The sequence below is a fragment of the Schistocerca americana genome, chromosome 8, assembly GCF_021461395.2.
Source record: "Schistocerca americana isolate TAMUIC-IGC-003095 chromosome 8, iqSchAmer2.1, whole genome shotgun sequence".
NCBI classification, from domain to species: Eukaryota; Metazoa; Arthropoda; class Insecta; order Orthoptera; family Acrididae; genus Schistocerca; species Schistocerca americana.
This window is the reverse complement of record NC_060126.1, coordinates 520522190-520536462: the sequence shown is the minus strand read 5'-3', so window position 1 is coordinate 520536462 and position 14273 is coordinate 520522190. Positions and strand designations below refer to the sequence as shown.

Genomic DNA, 14273 nt, shown 5'->3' with positions numbered 1-14273 from the left:
CAAGCAACATCGAGCTTCTCGTGGCCCTTTTACAAGACCTCGTTAAAACTCAGCGAGGTGTTGATACCAGCGCCTTTGTCGCCTTAAAGGCGTTCTTGACTGACGCCAACTCGCCGCGTGAAGTCTCAGACGTAGCTAACGTTTTTTTTTTTTTTGCTTTATTGATTTTCAATCCCCCCCCCCCCCCCCGAAGGGGGCGGGCTGGCAGCAGTTTAGTACGCTGCTCTACAGCCTACAGACTTTTTTTAAAAACGGAAGAAGGAAAGAAACAAGAAAAACAGGCGATAAAACGGTGACTTAAAGTGTAAAATGGCGGAAAAATGCGGAAAGTTAAAACAGAAAGCAAAGGGGTTGGCAATGTTAATAAAATACACAGGAATCAGACAAGTAACATAGTAGACACGCAATTAAAAACACATGGCGACAGTCTGGTTTCTGTTCGCAAGAGATAAAAAATCACAACCAGCGACAGTATGATGGCTGTTCGCAACACTTCCCAAAAGACACACAACACGGAACACTCGCTGTAAAACACTTACTGTAAAACACTGCACGAAGATGGCGGCACAAAGATGACACTCCCGAGCCAAGGGAGACGGGTGGAGGGGGATGTGGGGGAGGGGGAAAAACAAGGAGGGACGAGAGGAAAAAACGAAAAAGGGGGGGGGGGCAGAACCAAGGAGGGAGAGGACTCATAAGGGGGAGAGGGGCAGGGCAGACGCGAGAGGGAATGAGAAAAGGCAGAGGAGGGAAATGCGAAAGGACTCGGGGGAGAGAAGGGGGCAGAGAGAGGCGAGGTGGGGAAAAAAGAGTATGGAAGGGGGGGAGAAGGAGCCCGGGAAAAGGACAGAGGAAAGGAGGGGGAGTGAGGATCAGAGTTGATAGGAGGGATAAATGGAGGGAGAGAGGGCATCATCTGGGAGGGGGAGTTGATGGAAGCCACCTTGGGAAAGGAGATGAAGGGTGTAGAGATGGAGGGTAGGGTGGACACAACGGTGAAGACGTGGCAGGGGGCGGGGACGGGAGAGGAGAGGAGCAACCAGGGGGTGGGGGAATCAGGGCAGTGGGAGGTGTGGAGGATGCGGATATGTTCAAGGAATAGGAGCAGATGGGGGAAAGGGATGAGGTCATAGAGGATCCGCGTGGGGGACGGGAGGCGTATACGGAAGGCGAGGCGGAGTGCATGACGCTCAAGGATCTGGAGGGACTTATAGAAGTTGGGCGATGGGGGGGGGGGCAGATATCCAGGCTGGACTGGCATAACAGAGAATGGGACGGATGGTAGGTGTGGAGGATGGTAGAGGGGTGCAACCCCCATGTCCGGCCAGAGAGGAATTTGAGGAGTCGGAGTCGGTTTTGGGCTTCGGATTGGATGGAGCGGAGATGAGGGATCCAGGTGAGGTGACGGTCAATGGTGAGGCCAAGGTAGGTGAGGGTGGGGCGTACCTAACGCTCCTGACGGCGTGTGTTTAAAGCAAACCTCATCCCCATCCTCCTAGTGGCGCTACTAGCGGCGCTCTTATAGGAATGGCGCCAAATCTGAAGAGACATCATCTTTCAGGTGTAGAAACACGCCTACCAACTTCCGTTTATGTCTCGCAACTCCTCCTTTTTGTTGTGATTCTTTTCCGTCAGTGTAGGTTCTAGTATATAGCCCCAATATTTAATTTATTATTGTGCATACTGTCTACCAGTTTTGGTACAGGACATTTATGCGATAATTATTTGATACATCTACTTGCGAAACGTGTTTGACGACTGCATCTCAGGGCTTAGCCTGAGGATGGCACTGTGTGCCGAAACCGGTAGACCGTAGGCAAAATAATAAATAAAATATTGGGACTGTAGACTAAAAAATATATTATTTCTGAAATGTAACTGGTAAATTTATTGTGTCCGCATGCCGTGGTCTCGCGCTAGCGTTCTCGCTTCCCGAGCGCGGGGTCCCGGGTTCGATTCCCAGCGGGGTCAGGGATTGTCACCTGCCTCGAGATGACTGGGTGTTGTTGTGTCGTCTTCATCATCATCATTCATCACCATTACGGTCAGAGGAAGGCAACGGCAAATCACCTCCACTAGGACCTTGCATAGTACGGCGGTGCGGGTCTCCCGCACCGTTCCCCTACACTCCGTCAAGGAGTATGGGACTTTATCATCTTCATCATCAAATTTATTGTTGGATGGCTTGGCTACGGATGTTTTCTCAAGCATCTCACAGTCGTTCTTAAACATTATGTGTGAGCAAAAATATCGCAATGTGCCATTTTGTTGCTTTTTGTTGGTGAATAACGCAACCACCCGCAAATGGTTTTAAACTGCTTTATGCCAATTGCATAAACGGTTTCGGGCTACCATGTCCTCATTCAGATGGTTGGCATTTCAATTGCAGTTGTGAAGATCTTAAAGTATTTGCATTGCTTCTCGCCGTACAGGAATCACTACTGCGTCCTAGACAAGTGGGCCAGCAAAGATAGAAAATGCAACTATTATGAGAAAAATTACCCGATCGGAAATGAATTATTGCGTGGGAAATGCAACATGGTGAACGCTCCTCTTTCTGACCCCAAAAATGTGTATCTAGCTCCTCAGCATATTAAATTGGACCTCGTAAAAACGTTGTGAACCCAAAGGACAAGTCTTTACATGAATACGTGAATAACCCCATACATCACTGTGGGACGTACGACGAATATATCCGTTAGGATAGTGCGGCGAAACTTGACGTTAATGGGCTGTGACAGCAGACGACCGACGCGCGTGCTTTTGCTAACAGAACGACATCATCTCCAGCGCCTCTCCAGGGTTCGTGACTTTGTCATTTGATCCCCACACGACTAGGAAATTTACGGCCTTATCAGATGAGTCTCAATTTCAGTTGGTAAGAGTGTAGCGCCAGGTTGCCAAAAAGGCGTTGTGCAAGCTGGCGGTGGCTTCATAGTGGTGTGGGCTGTGTTTTCATGGGGTGGAGGAGGGTCTTCTGGTTCAACTGAACGGATCAGTGACTGGCAGTGGCTACGTTCGGCTACTAGAAGACCATCTGAAACCATTCATGGGCTTCATGTTCCGAAACAAGAATTTTTATGAATGACAATGTGCCACGTCGCCAGGCCACAATTCTTCGAGACTAGTTTGAAGAACATTCTCAGCAATTGGAGCGAATCGTGTATCCACCCAGAGCGGCTGACATAAAACCCAAAGAACATTTACGGGACATAATCGAGGGGTCATTTCGTGCCCAACTTCCTGCATCGGCAACAGTTTCACGATTACCGACGGCACGGTATTTCTGCAGAGGACTTGCAAAGACTAGTCGAGTCCGTCCCAAAGTACAACTGCTGCACTTCGGCGTGCAAAAGGGGGGTCCGACACGATATTAGGAGGTGTCCCGTGACTTTTATCAAACTCAGTGTGTAATACATAGGCTGCCGTCAACATTTACAAAAACCATTACGGCCGGCCGGTGTGGCCGTGCGGTTCTAGGCGCTTCAGTCTGGAACCGCATGACCGCTACGGTCACAGGTTCGAATCCTGCCTCGGGCATGGATGTGTGTGATGTCCTTAGGTTAGTTAGGTTTAAGTAGTTCTAAGTTCTAGGGGACTGATGACTTAGCAGTTAAGTCCCATAGTGCTCAGAGCCAAAAACCATTACTACATGAGAACTGTGGCTGGCACAAGAATTCTGAAATCGGATCTACACTGAGGAGCGAATTACTATCCAGAATCACTGTATGTTGTTCTTGCAATTAAATTAATGATTTTTTTGGTTAATCAGCGTCACTGACTAAGCCGTTGGCCAAACAAATAAATGGGACAAAAGTTTTCATCTTTAAACTGCCTGTACTTTCTGGAGTCGAAGTTTCCGTAAGAATCTGTAATTCGCCATATGTAAGTGCCTGAGGCGACAAAAGTCATGAGATACGTCCTGAAACCGTGTCGGACCTCCTTTTGCCCACCCTACTGCAGCATCTGGACATGGGACGGACTCTGCAAGTACCCTGTACAAATATTGAGCCAAGCTGCCTCTACAGCCGTCTATAATGGCGGAAGTGTTGCCGGTGCAGAACTTTGTGCACGAAGTGACCTCTCGGTCATATCCCGCCGGCCGAAGTGACCGTGCGGTTAAAGGCGCTGCAGTCTAGAACCGCATGACCGCTACGGTCGCAGGTTCGAATCCTGCCTCGGGCATGGATGTTTGTGATGTCCTTAGGTTAGTTAGGTTTAACTAGTTCTATGTTCTAGGGGACTAATGACCTCAGCAGTTGAGTCCCATAGTGCTCAGAGCCATTTGAACCATTTGATCATATCCCATAAGTGATGGATGGCAGCCATGTCGAGCGGTCTGGGCGGCCAAATGATTCCCTCTGCCTGGAATGTACTTCAAACCAGTCACGAACAACTGTGGTCCGGTGATGTGACATTATTGTTTGGCGACTGTCCTATAGCATACGTTCGTCGTTCGTCCCACACTACTTTTTGCAGTTATTTCTTGCAGTGTTGCTTGTCTGTGAGCACTGACAACTCTGCTGCTCTCGGTCGTTAAGTGAAGGTCGTCGGTCACTGCGTTGTCCGTGGTGAGAGGTGACGTGCCAGAAGTGTGATGATCTCGGTACACTCTTGACGCGTCTAGTTCTAGCTACCGTTCCGTATTCTAAGTCTGTCACTTTCTTCCGTGCGGCCATTATCATTTCTATTTTTCCACATTTATTTATCTATTTATACGTCTAGTTCCGTAGGACAAAATTGACGAGCAAATCTCCGAGGTCCTGGAATTTGTCAGTACAGGAAATTGCAAAGTAAAAGTAATAACAGATGAAATAAAATGTTTTATGAACCCGAAAAAAGTGAAGCCGTAAGTTTGAGAAAAGGCAATCAGCAGTATAACATAAGAATCACCTTAAGTCTTCAAGGAACTTCTCAGTAGAATAGAAGGAGCTACTCATGAGCAAATTCTTCAGTTTCGATTTGGAAGCGCGTGGATTACTGCTAAGATTTTTGAATTCTTGTGGTAGCTTACTGAAAAAATTTCTCCACAAGAGTTAAGGAAGTGTGAAGCAAATGCAGATTGGATATCTGCCTAGTATTATTAACTGAGTGAAAGCTGCTAATTCTTGGGAATAAGCTGATATTGTTAACAAGAAACGACAGTAAAGAATTTATGTATTGAGAGGACAATGTCAAAATACCCAGACTACTGAACAGGGGTCGACAAGAGGTTCGCGAACTTACACAACTTACTGCCCGAACTGCCCATTTCTCAGCCAAAAACATCCTTTTAAAATGAGAAGAAATACCCAAAATATAATACCATACGACATAAGCGAATGAAAATAAGCAAAGTAGACTAATTTTCGTCTCGAACGATGACTCATGTCAGATACCGCTCGAATAGTAAAAATGGCAGCATTAAGTCTTTGAACAAGATCCTGAACGAGGGCTTCCGACAACAGTTTACTATCTATCTGAACTCCTAGAAATTAGATCTTTCCAGTTTCAGTAATCATATGCCCATTCTGTGAAAGTAAAACGTCGAGTTTTGTTGAATTGTCTGTTAGAAACAGTAAAAACTGAGTCTTACTGTGATTTAGCTTTAGTTTATTTTCTACAAGCCATGAACTTCAGTCATTAACTGTACTATTTGAAACAGAGCCAATGTTGCACACGACATCCTTTACTACCAAGTTAGTGTCATCAGCAAACAGAAATATTTTAGAATTATCCGCAATAAGTATACAAGCAAGGAACATGAACCACCCGAGTACAAATGACAGCTGTGCCCACGCCCTGCCCTCTTACACCTTCTGTAAGCGACACCGCCTCCGTGTGTACAAGTGCATACCGCTATCCCACGACTTCTGTAATCTCAATGTATACTGACAATTGATAGCGTTCTGTGCGTGGTTACAGAAAAACTGTGTTTGAAGTAGCCTATTAGATAAACGCAGCAGCTGAATAGTGTAAGACGTGGATCGGTGGCTTGTTTTCTCATGGTTATCACGTGTGAGGTAATCTAGAAATAATTATTAATGTCAACTGTTTAAAACTAGTCGTAATTGGTCGTTAGTATACTGAAACGTCCCCTTAGAAAAATTAATGAATTACTGTGCTGATAATCCTCTTACGTTATTTGATTTTCAAACAGCTGAGCAAAACTGAACGTGCACAGACATTTCTCTCTTTACTTATTCAGATCATCAATAAATTGACATACAATATTTTTAGCGCAACGCAATCTGACTTTCAATAATCCCTACAAAAGAATGGCGCTAACTAACAATAACCTGTACGTTTCATGAATCACTTACCACACAAAAATCTTCGTTACTCAAACTACTGCGATACAGCGAGTGCCAATACTGCCAGCTAAGTAAAAGATTCGAAGTACTGAAGACACTAACTGCTGATAGGCATAGTCAGCAAATGAAAGAATTTGATAGAGAACAAACAATGTATTTACCTTAATAGTGTTCAAAAGTCATAATATATATATATATCAGTTGATGACATCTAGTCTTAGAAATTAACTCTGTCTGGCGGACACACGTCCAGATCTTCCGCTCTCAAAACTCCGCCATCTCACTCCCCACATCCACCACTGCTGGCGGCTCACCTCCAACTGCCCAACACTACAATAGCAAATTCCAACAATGCAAACCAGCCACAGACTGCACACAGCACAGTCATTGATTTTCATACAGAGCGCTACGTGGCGTTAGCAACATAAAAACCTAAACAGCCTACTTACAATACTTCATCGAAATAAAGTTTGAGTGGCTACTCCTGCTTGTTAATGTATAAGATGACTGTTTCCCCATCTTCATGGTGGGGTTTATGGAACACAATGAGGCAATGACGAGTGACAACATTTTCATGCAGTTAACTAACTGCATGCTTCTGAAGTGACGTTTGAAAATTACTGACTTTAAATATATTTTTGTAAGAAAGAGAGTGAGAGAGCGGTACTGACGTGGCGAGGTAGAGCGCGGAGCAGTCGCAGTGCCAGGGATTCTTGGCCAGCTTGATGGCCACCAGGTCCGGCACGACGTCGAACGCGCCCGCCGGGATGTACTGCAGCTTGTTGCTGTCGATCTGCCTGCAAGCGAACAACGTAAAATTTTACTTACATGCTTGAAATGGCATGAGGCTCTACTGAAACCAAGAAAACTCCACAAAGTGACCAACAGATGGCGCTTCATACGACACAAAATCAAAGCGTAACCAAATGGAACTATAAGGTTCCAGAGACAGTTTCAAGCCTCAGTCATCTATGATGTATTCACGCATGCTGAAGCGACGAATGAAAGTTTGTACCAACGCTGCTCAGTTGGCGCAGGCACTAACCAACCACTACGTTACCCTGGCACAGTGGCTTTGCATAGGAGCAAGGCCCGACCTACTACGTCTCCCTCCTCAGTCCAAATTGCCTCAGCCCACTTGGTATTTCCCATAAACTGTAACAGCATTGCAGAGGCTCTCCAGCTATATTGGAATAGCATCGAAAGAAATGTGGTGTCATGTCTGAAACCCAGGTACAGGTGCTTTAATCAAGTAAGATCTTTTCAAGCCTCAAACATCCATTAAGTATATATGCAGACTCATGCGAGAAATGAAAATTCTTACCGAGGCTGGAATCTGAACCCGGGTGTCTACTCACTATAAATCTGTTCAGCATAAGAATAAACCTGATGTAAACATTGCACTATGTATTCTTCCGCCATTCCTGGAACTTCACTGGATTTCCATTTCACGTAGAACTGCAGCCAAGCTGTCTCGAGTACTGCCAAGTACGATAACAAGGGTGCGTTTTGTGCTGTGCGTAATGCGCACGTCGACTTAGCGATAATACGGGACAACAGCTTTAGCAGCGCATTTAACTTGGACAGCACTGGCCGGTCAGCTGGTACAGCTGTAAGACGTAATGGTCTCCTGACCTTCATTGCTTACATATTCCGCCCTCACAATCATATTCCGCACATCAAGACGCTTCATTCGAACCCAAACTCGATAAGATAAACTCTATGTTGTATGAATTCGTGTAAATGATATGCAAATAATAAGTGCATACCGGGTTTGAGATACTCGAGGCTGGCATACACACACACATTCAAAACACGACGGTCACAAGAGCTTTTAGTTCGGGAGAGGCAAACACCGCACGCTGAGCGGCCGGTCCCTTCAGAGGACGGTTCAGCCTATCTATGTCGGACGGTGACCGCCCATGGAGTGGACAGCGTTTGCCTGAGTGAAAGAGGAGAACGACCCCATGTTCGGCTTAAAAGCAAATTCTGCTACGTTGTGTGGGAGCGCCAAGCCTACGCATTCTTTACAAACATAGCGCGCAGTTTCAGAAGTTTTCACAGGGAGATAGCAAACGCCAAACGCCGTTGCTACAGATTTCCGGATTGGTCGCCCTAAACGAAACGTCATTCTCCCGTTTTAGAAGAGCAATGCTGACTGGCAGACGATATTCCAGACGCCTTGAGCTGAAGGAGTAATGGAAGAGACCGAAAGATATACCCCTTCACGTCTGATGTGGAGAGGGGCCGTTCCGTTGTCGCTCTTGGAGCGAGAACACGCAACAAGAGCGTGCGCGCTCTTACGTGTACTCAAAGAGCGAGGAACAAGTCTCTCCTCAGTACTTCACTGGGAGAGCACCTCTGTCGAGAGCGAAACGGAGTGTGACTTTATATTGAGTCCTTCCGATTAAGCGTTGTTCACTGTGTTGGCCACCACACTTACTGTGTGGTGTGAACGGACAGAGTTACAGTTAAACGCCTGTGAGCGAATTTTTGAGTGGCATCACGGTGGACTGGTTCTCTGACCAGTGTACCATGCCAATAGTTAGACTAGGGGCAAATAGGAGTCCTTGACTTCATCAAGGCATAGGGAGAGTTTGATTGGCGAAGGTCAATCGAGATAGAATGAGAGTTATCTTATTTGTCAGCAGCGAGTGGCGCAGACAGCAGTGATCGCAGCTTACGGTATTGTGCGCTACAGCTCTTGCGAGCCCCATATTTCCTCCACAACAGTACACTTCACTGCATTTCACACGCGACAGCCTCGACCGTACCTAGCAACATTCTAACGGATAATTATTCAAGTTGAGTAGGCGCGGCTCTCAGCCATTCTGCCAAGTCAGTAACAATCTTAAACTTTGTATAGAAATTTCATTAGCGAATCCTATCCTTGAGAGGTAACTTCACATTCCGAAAGGAACCCGGAAATAACTTGTTCAGTTCACAACTAAAAGTGCCATTGTGATTTCTCGGAATTTTTGCAAAATAAATAATAATTTTCGTTAGTTTCATGTTTTTGTTACACTAACTAGCACTACTTCAATACCCACTAGTTACGTAAGAAATTTGTGAATTTTTGTGCCATTTCCTTACAGCGGACGACTCCAGAAGATATTTATTTCTGAAAGTTTTTCAGGCATTTCTCTTTAGAACGTTAGGAGCGTCTGTCTGACTTCTGTAGTAGTGTGCGGGTGGAAATTGCATCTTGCAGGAGCCACAGGGTAAAGGGTACATCTCAAAGCAATCTGCTGCGCAGAATGACAGATTAGCACCCACATGCTCACACAGCTAGCCTGCAGTGTCCTGGCCAGCTGCAGTTCACACGTAAAAAGAGAAGAGCAGAGTAGCAATACGGCTTCGAATGTCATTTAATTTTTAAGCAGAATGAAATAACACACTGCAAATCTCCCACAGTACGCTTCTTAGACTACTAGACGAAAACCGCAACACGTTGTCTTTTTTAGCCAACGTACTACTGTAATTATGAACAAGAATGATGAACATTCCTGACATAACCATAGGGTAATTTTTCTGCATGAGCTGTGTGTAACCTAAGACAATATTGAAGCTACTGAAGGTATTGCTTTCAGTGAGTCGTCTCGTAATCTCTTAGCTCCTTCCTAATCCGAAACCGAGAAATACATTTCAGTTCCGAAAGTGTCACCTGCTACTTTGATAACGGGCCTATCAAGAACAGAATCCACGAAGTCAACCAGGCGCAGAATTTTCTCTTCTTTTATGACGAGCCGTTCTATACCCCGCCAGCGTTCGGCAGTGACGTGTGAAAAAACTGCATGCGTTAATTTGCAGTACGACTGGCAGCTTAACAATCTTGTTACTTCTCGGACCAAATCCCGCAGTTTGGCTCCAAATCACTTCTGTTTGGTTTACATTGTAATGGTACAGTGGTAAATGTAAAAATGCAGCATTTGTATGATGCGCTCGATGCTGTGAAAATCATAGTTTCTCATGTTTCTACGATACTTATGTACCTCTGTGGTATAAAACGATGGACATAGCCCAAATAAAGGCATTTTGGTTTTTCGTTTTTGCCTTAAAAAATTAAATTATGTTTTCTTAATTTAAACAACTTTTATCAACAGACTTTCATAAAACATCGATAACTAAGGATTTGTATTTGAAATGGAAACAGTAATTTCGAGTCCATTATGTAATTAGAAACAAGAAGACGAGCATTATTCATGAAAATGACGAGTTTTATAATTACGAGATGTAGGTATTTCAAACTGAACGAGAAAAAACAAATGACACTGGGGTGGTTTGAACCAACGCACAAATAACCGCATTTAGTACATTCCATTTTGCTCCCAAAGGCGCTACACGTTCGACGTTGATTTGTATGTCAACTGCAGAATAAACAAAATTCATGGCATCTCCGTAAATTTACGAAAAACATTAACAACAGCCTATTTCTTGGCACTTTTTAACCGTGTTCCACGTGCGTGTTTCACTGTTGTTGTTGTTGTTGTGGTCTTCAGTCCTGAGACTGGTTTGATGCAGCTCTCGATGCTACTCTATCCTGTGCAAGCTCCTTCTTCTCCCAGTACCTACTGCAACCTACATCCTTCTGAATCTGCTTAGTGTATTCATCTCTTGGTCTCCCTCTACGATTTTTACCCCCCCACGCTGCCCTACAATGCTAAATTTGTGATCCCTTGATGCCTCAGAACATGTCCTACCAACCGATCCCTTCTTCTAGTCAAGTTGTGCCACAAACTTCTCTTCTCCCCAATCCTATTCAATACCTCCTCGTTAGTTACGTGATCTACCCACCTAATCTTCAACTTTCTTCTGTAGCATCACATCTCGAAAGCTTCTATTCTCTTCATGTCCAAACTATTTATCGTCCATGTTTCACTTCCATACATGGCTACGCTCCATACAAATACTTTAAGAAAAGACTTCCTGACACTTAAATCTATACTCGATGTTAACAAATTTCTCTTCTTCAGAAACGCTTTCCTTGCCATTGCCAGTCTAAATTTTATATCCTCTCTACTTCGACCATCATCAGTTATTTTGCACCCCAAATAGCAAAACTCCTTTACTACTTTAAGTGTCTCATTTCCTAATCTAATTCCCTCAGCATCATCTGAATTAACTCGACTACATTCCATTATCCTCGTTTTGCTTTTGTTGATGTTCATCTTATATCCTCCTTTCAAGACACTGCCCATTCCGTTCAACTGCTCTTCCAAGTCCTTTGCTGTCTCTGACAGAATTACAATGTCATCGGCGAACCTCAAAGTTTTTATTTCTTTTCGCTGGATTTTAATACCTACTCCAAATTTTTCTTTTGTTTCCTTTAGAGATAGAATTACATCGGGGAGAGGTTACAACCCTGTCTCACTCCCTTCCCAACCACTGCTTCCCTTTCATGTCCCTCGACTCTTATAACTGCCATCTGGTTTCTGTACAAATTGTAAATAGCTTTTCGCTCCCTGTATTTTACCCCTGCCACCTTTAGAATTTGAAAGAGAGTATTCCAGGCAACATTGTCAAAAGCTTTCTCTAAGTCTACAAATGCTAGAAACGTAGGTTTGCCTTTCCATAATCTAGCTTCTAAGATAAGCCGTAAGGTCAGTATTGCCTCACGTCTTCCAATATTTCTACGGAATCCAAACCGATCTTCCCCGAGGTCGGCTTCTTCCAGTTTTTCCATTCGTCTGTGAAGAATTCGTGTTAGTATTTTGGAGCTGTGACTTATTAAACTGATAGTTCGGTAATTTTCACATCTGTCAACACCTGCTTTCTTTGGGATTGGAATTATTATATTCTTCTTGAAGTCTGAGGGTATTTCGCCTGTCTCGTACATCGTGCTCACCAGATGGTAGAGTTTTGTCAGGACTGGCTCTCCCAAGGCCGTCAATAGTTCTAATGGAATGTTGTCTACTCCCGAGGCCTTGTTTCGATTCAGGTCTTTCAGTGCTCTGTCAAACTCTTCACGCAGTATCGTATCTCCCATTTCATCTTCATCTACATCCTCTACCATTCCCATAATATTGTTCCCAAGTACATCACCCTTGTATATGTGCTTTATATACTCCTTCCACCTTTCTGTTTCCCCTCTTTGCTTAGAACTGGGTTGCCATCTGAGCTCTTGATATTCATACAAGTGGCTCTCTTTTTTCCAAAGGTCTCTTTAATTTTCCTGTACGCAGTATCTATCTTACCCCTAGTGAGATAAGCCTCTACATCCTTACATTTGTCCTCTAGTTTTGCACTTCCTGTCGATCTCATTTTTGAGACGTTTATATTCCATTTTCCCTGCTTCATTTACTGCATTTTTATATTTTCTCCTTTCATCAATAAAATTAAATATTTCTTCTGTTACCCAAGGATTTCTACTAGCCCTCGTCTTTGTACCTACTTGATCCTCTGCTGCCTTCACTACCTCATCCCTCAAAGCTACCCATTCTTCTTCTACTGTATTTCTTTCCCCCATTCCTGTCAATTGTTCCCTTATGCTCTTCCTGAAACTCTGTACAACCTCTGGTTTAGTCAGTTTATCCAGGTCCCATCTCCTTAAATTCCCACCTTTTTGCAATTTATTCAGTTTTAAACTACAGTTCATAACCAATAGATTGTGGTCAGAGCCCACATCTGCCCCTGGAAATGTCCTCCAGTTTAAAACCTGGTTCTTAAATCTCTGTCTTACCATTATATAATCTATCTGATTATACCTTTTAGTATCTCCAGGATTCTTCCATGTATACAACCTTCTTTCATAATTCTTAAACCAAGTGTTGGTTATGATTATGTTGTGCTCTGTGCAAAATTCTACCAGGCGGCTTCTTCTTTCATTTCTTACCCCCAATCCATATTCACCTACTACGTTTCCTTCACTTCCTTTTCCTACTCTCGAATTCCAGTCACCCATGACTATTAAAATTTCGTCTCCCTTCACTACCTAAAGAATTTCTTTTATCTCATCAAACATTTCTTCAATTTCTACGTCATCTGCAGAGCTAGTTGGCATATAAACTTGTACTACTGTAGTAGGCATGGGCTTCGTGTGTATCTTGGCCACAATAATGCGTTCACTATGCTGTTTGTAGCAGCTTACCCGCACTCCTATTTTTTTTATTCATTATTAAACCTACTCCTGCATTACCCCTATTTGATTTTGTATTTATAACCCTGTAATCACCTGACCAGAAGTCTTGTTCCTCCTGCCACCGAACTTCACTAATTCCTACTATATCTAACTTTAACCTATCCATTTCCCTTTTTAAATTTTCTAACCTACCTGCCCGATTAAGGGATCTGACATTCCACGCTCCGATCCGTAGAACGCCAGTTTTCTTTCTCCTGATAACGACGTCCTCCTGAGTAGTCCCCGCCCGGAGATCCGAATGGGGGACTATTTTACCTCCGGAGTATTTTACCCAAGAGGACGGCATCATGATTTAACCATACCGTAAAGATGCATGCCATCGGGAAAAATTACGGCTGTAGTTTCCCCTTGCTTTCAGCCATTCGCTGTACCAGCACAGCAAGGCCGTTTTGGTTAGTGTTACAAGGCCTTATCAGTCAATCATCCAGACTGTTGCCCCTGCAACTATTGAAAAGGCTGCTGCCCCTCTTCAGGAACCACACGTTTGTCTGGCCTCTCAACAGATAGCCCTCCGTTGTGGTTGCGCCTACGGTACGGCCATCTGTATCGTTGAGGCACGCAAGCCTGGCCACCAACGGCAAGGTCCATGGTTCATGGGGGGGGGGGGGGGCGTGTTTCATTACGGAACAGAAAGCAGCCTCAGCCATTTTTATACTTCACATTAACAGCGCAACAATCAGAGCCCAACGCTGTAGAGGCTGTGACTGTAAACTAGTTTTGAAATAAGAACTACGTAGCTGAAGCGTGATTAAGAAAAACGTTGATGACTATTAATACATTTGAATATCTTAAAGCTTCATGTAACGTAACTTAGTAATAAGATATCTAATGCATAAGTAGCG

At 44.2% G+C, this 14273-nt stretch overlaps 1 protein-coding gene across 1 annotated transcript in view; it reads right to left on the bottom strand.

The window, feature by feature from the left end:
* Nucleotides 1–14273, bottom strand: part of LOC124545955 (carboxypeptidase N subunit 2-like) — a 164700-nt gene that overhangs the window by 13378 nt on the left and 137049 nt on the right. Inside the window, exon 9 of the mRNA XM_047124918.1 lies at nucleotides 6965–7090. Within this exon, the coding sequence (XP_046980874.1) occupies nucleotides 6965–7090 (126 nt within the window). The remainder of the gene's footprint in view (nucleotides 1–6964; nucleotides 7091–14273) is intronic.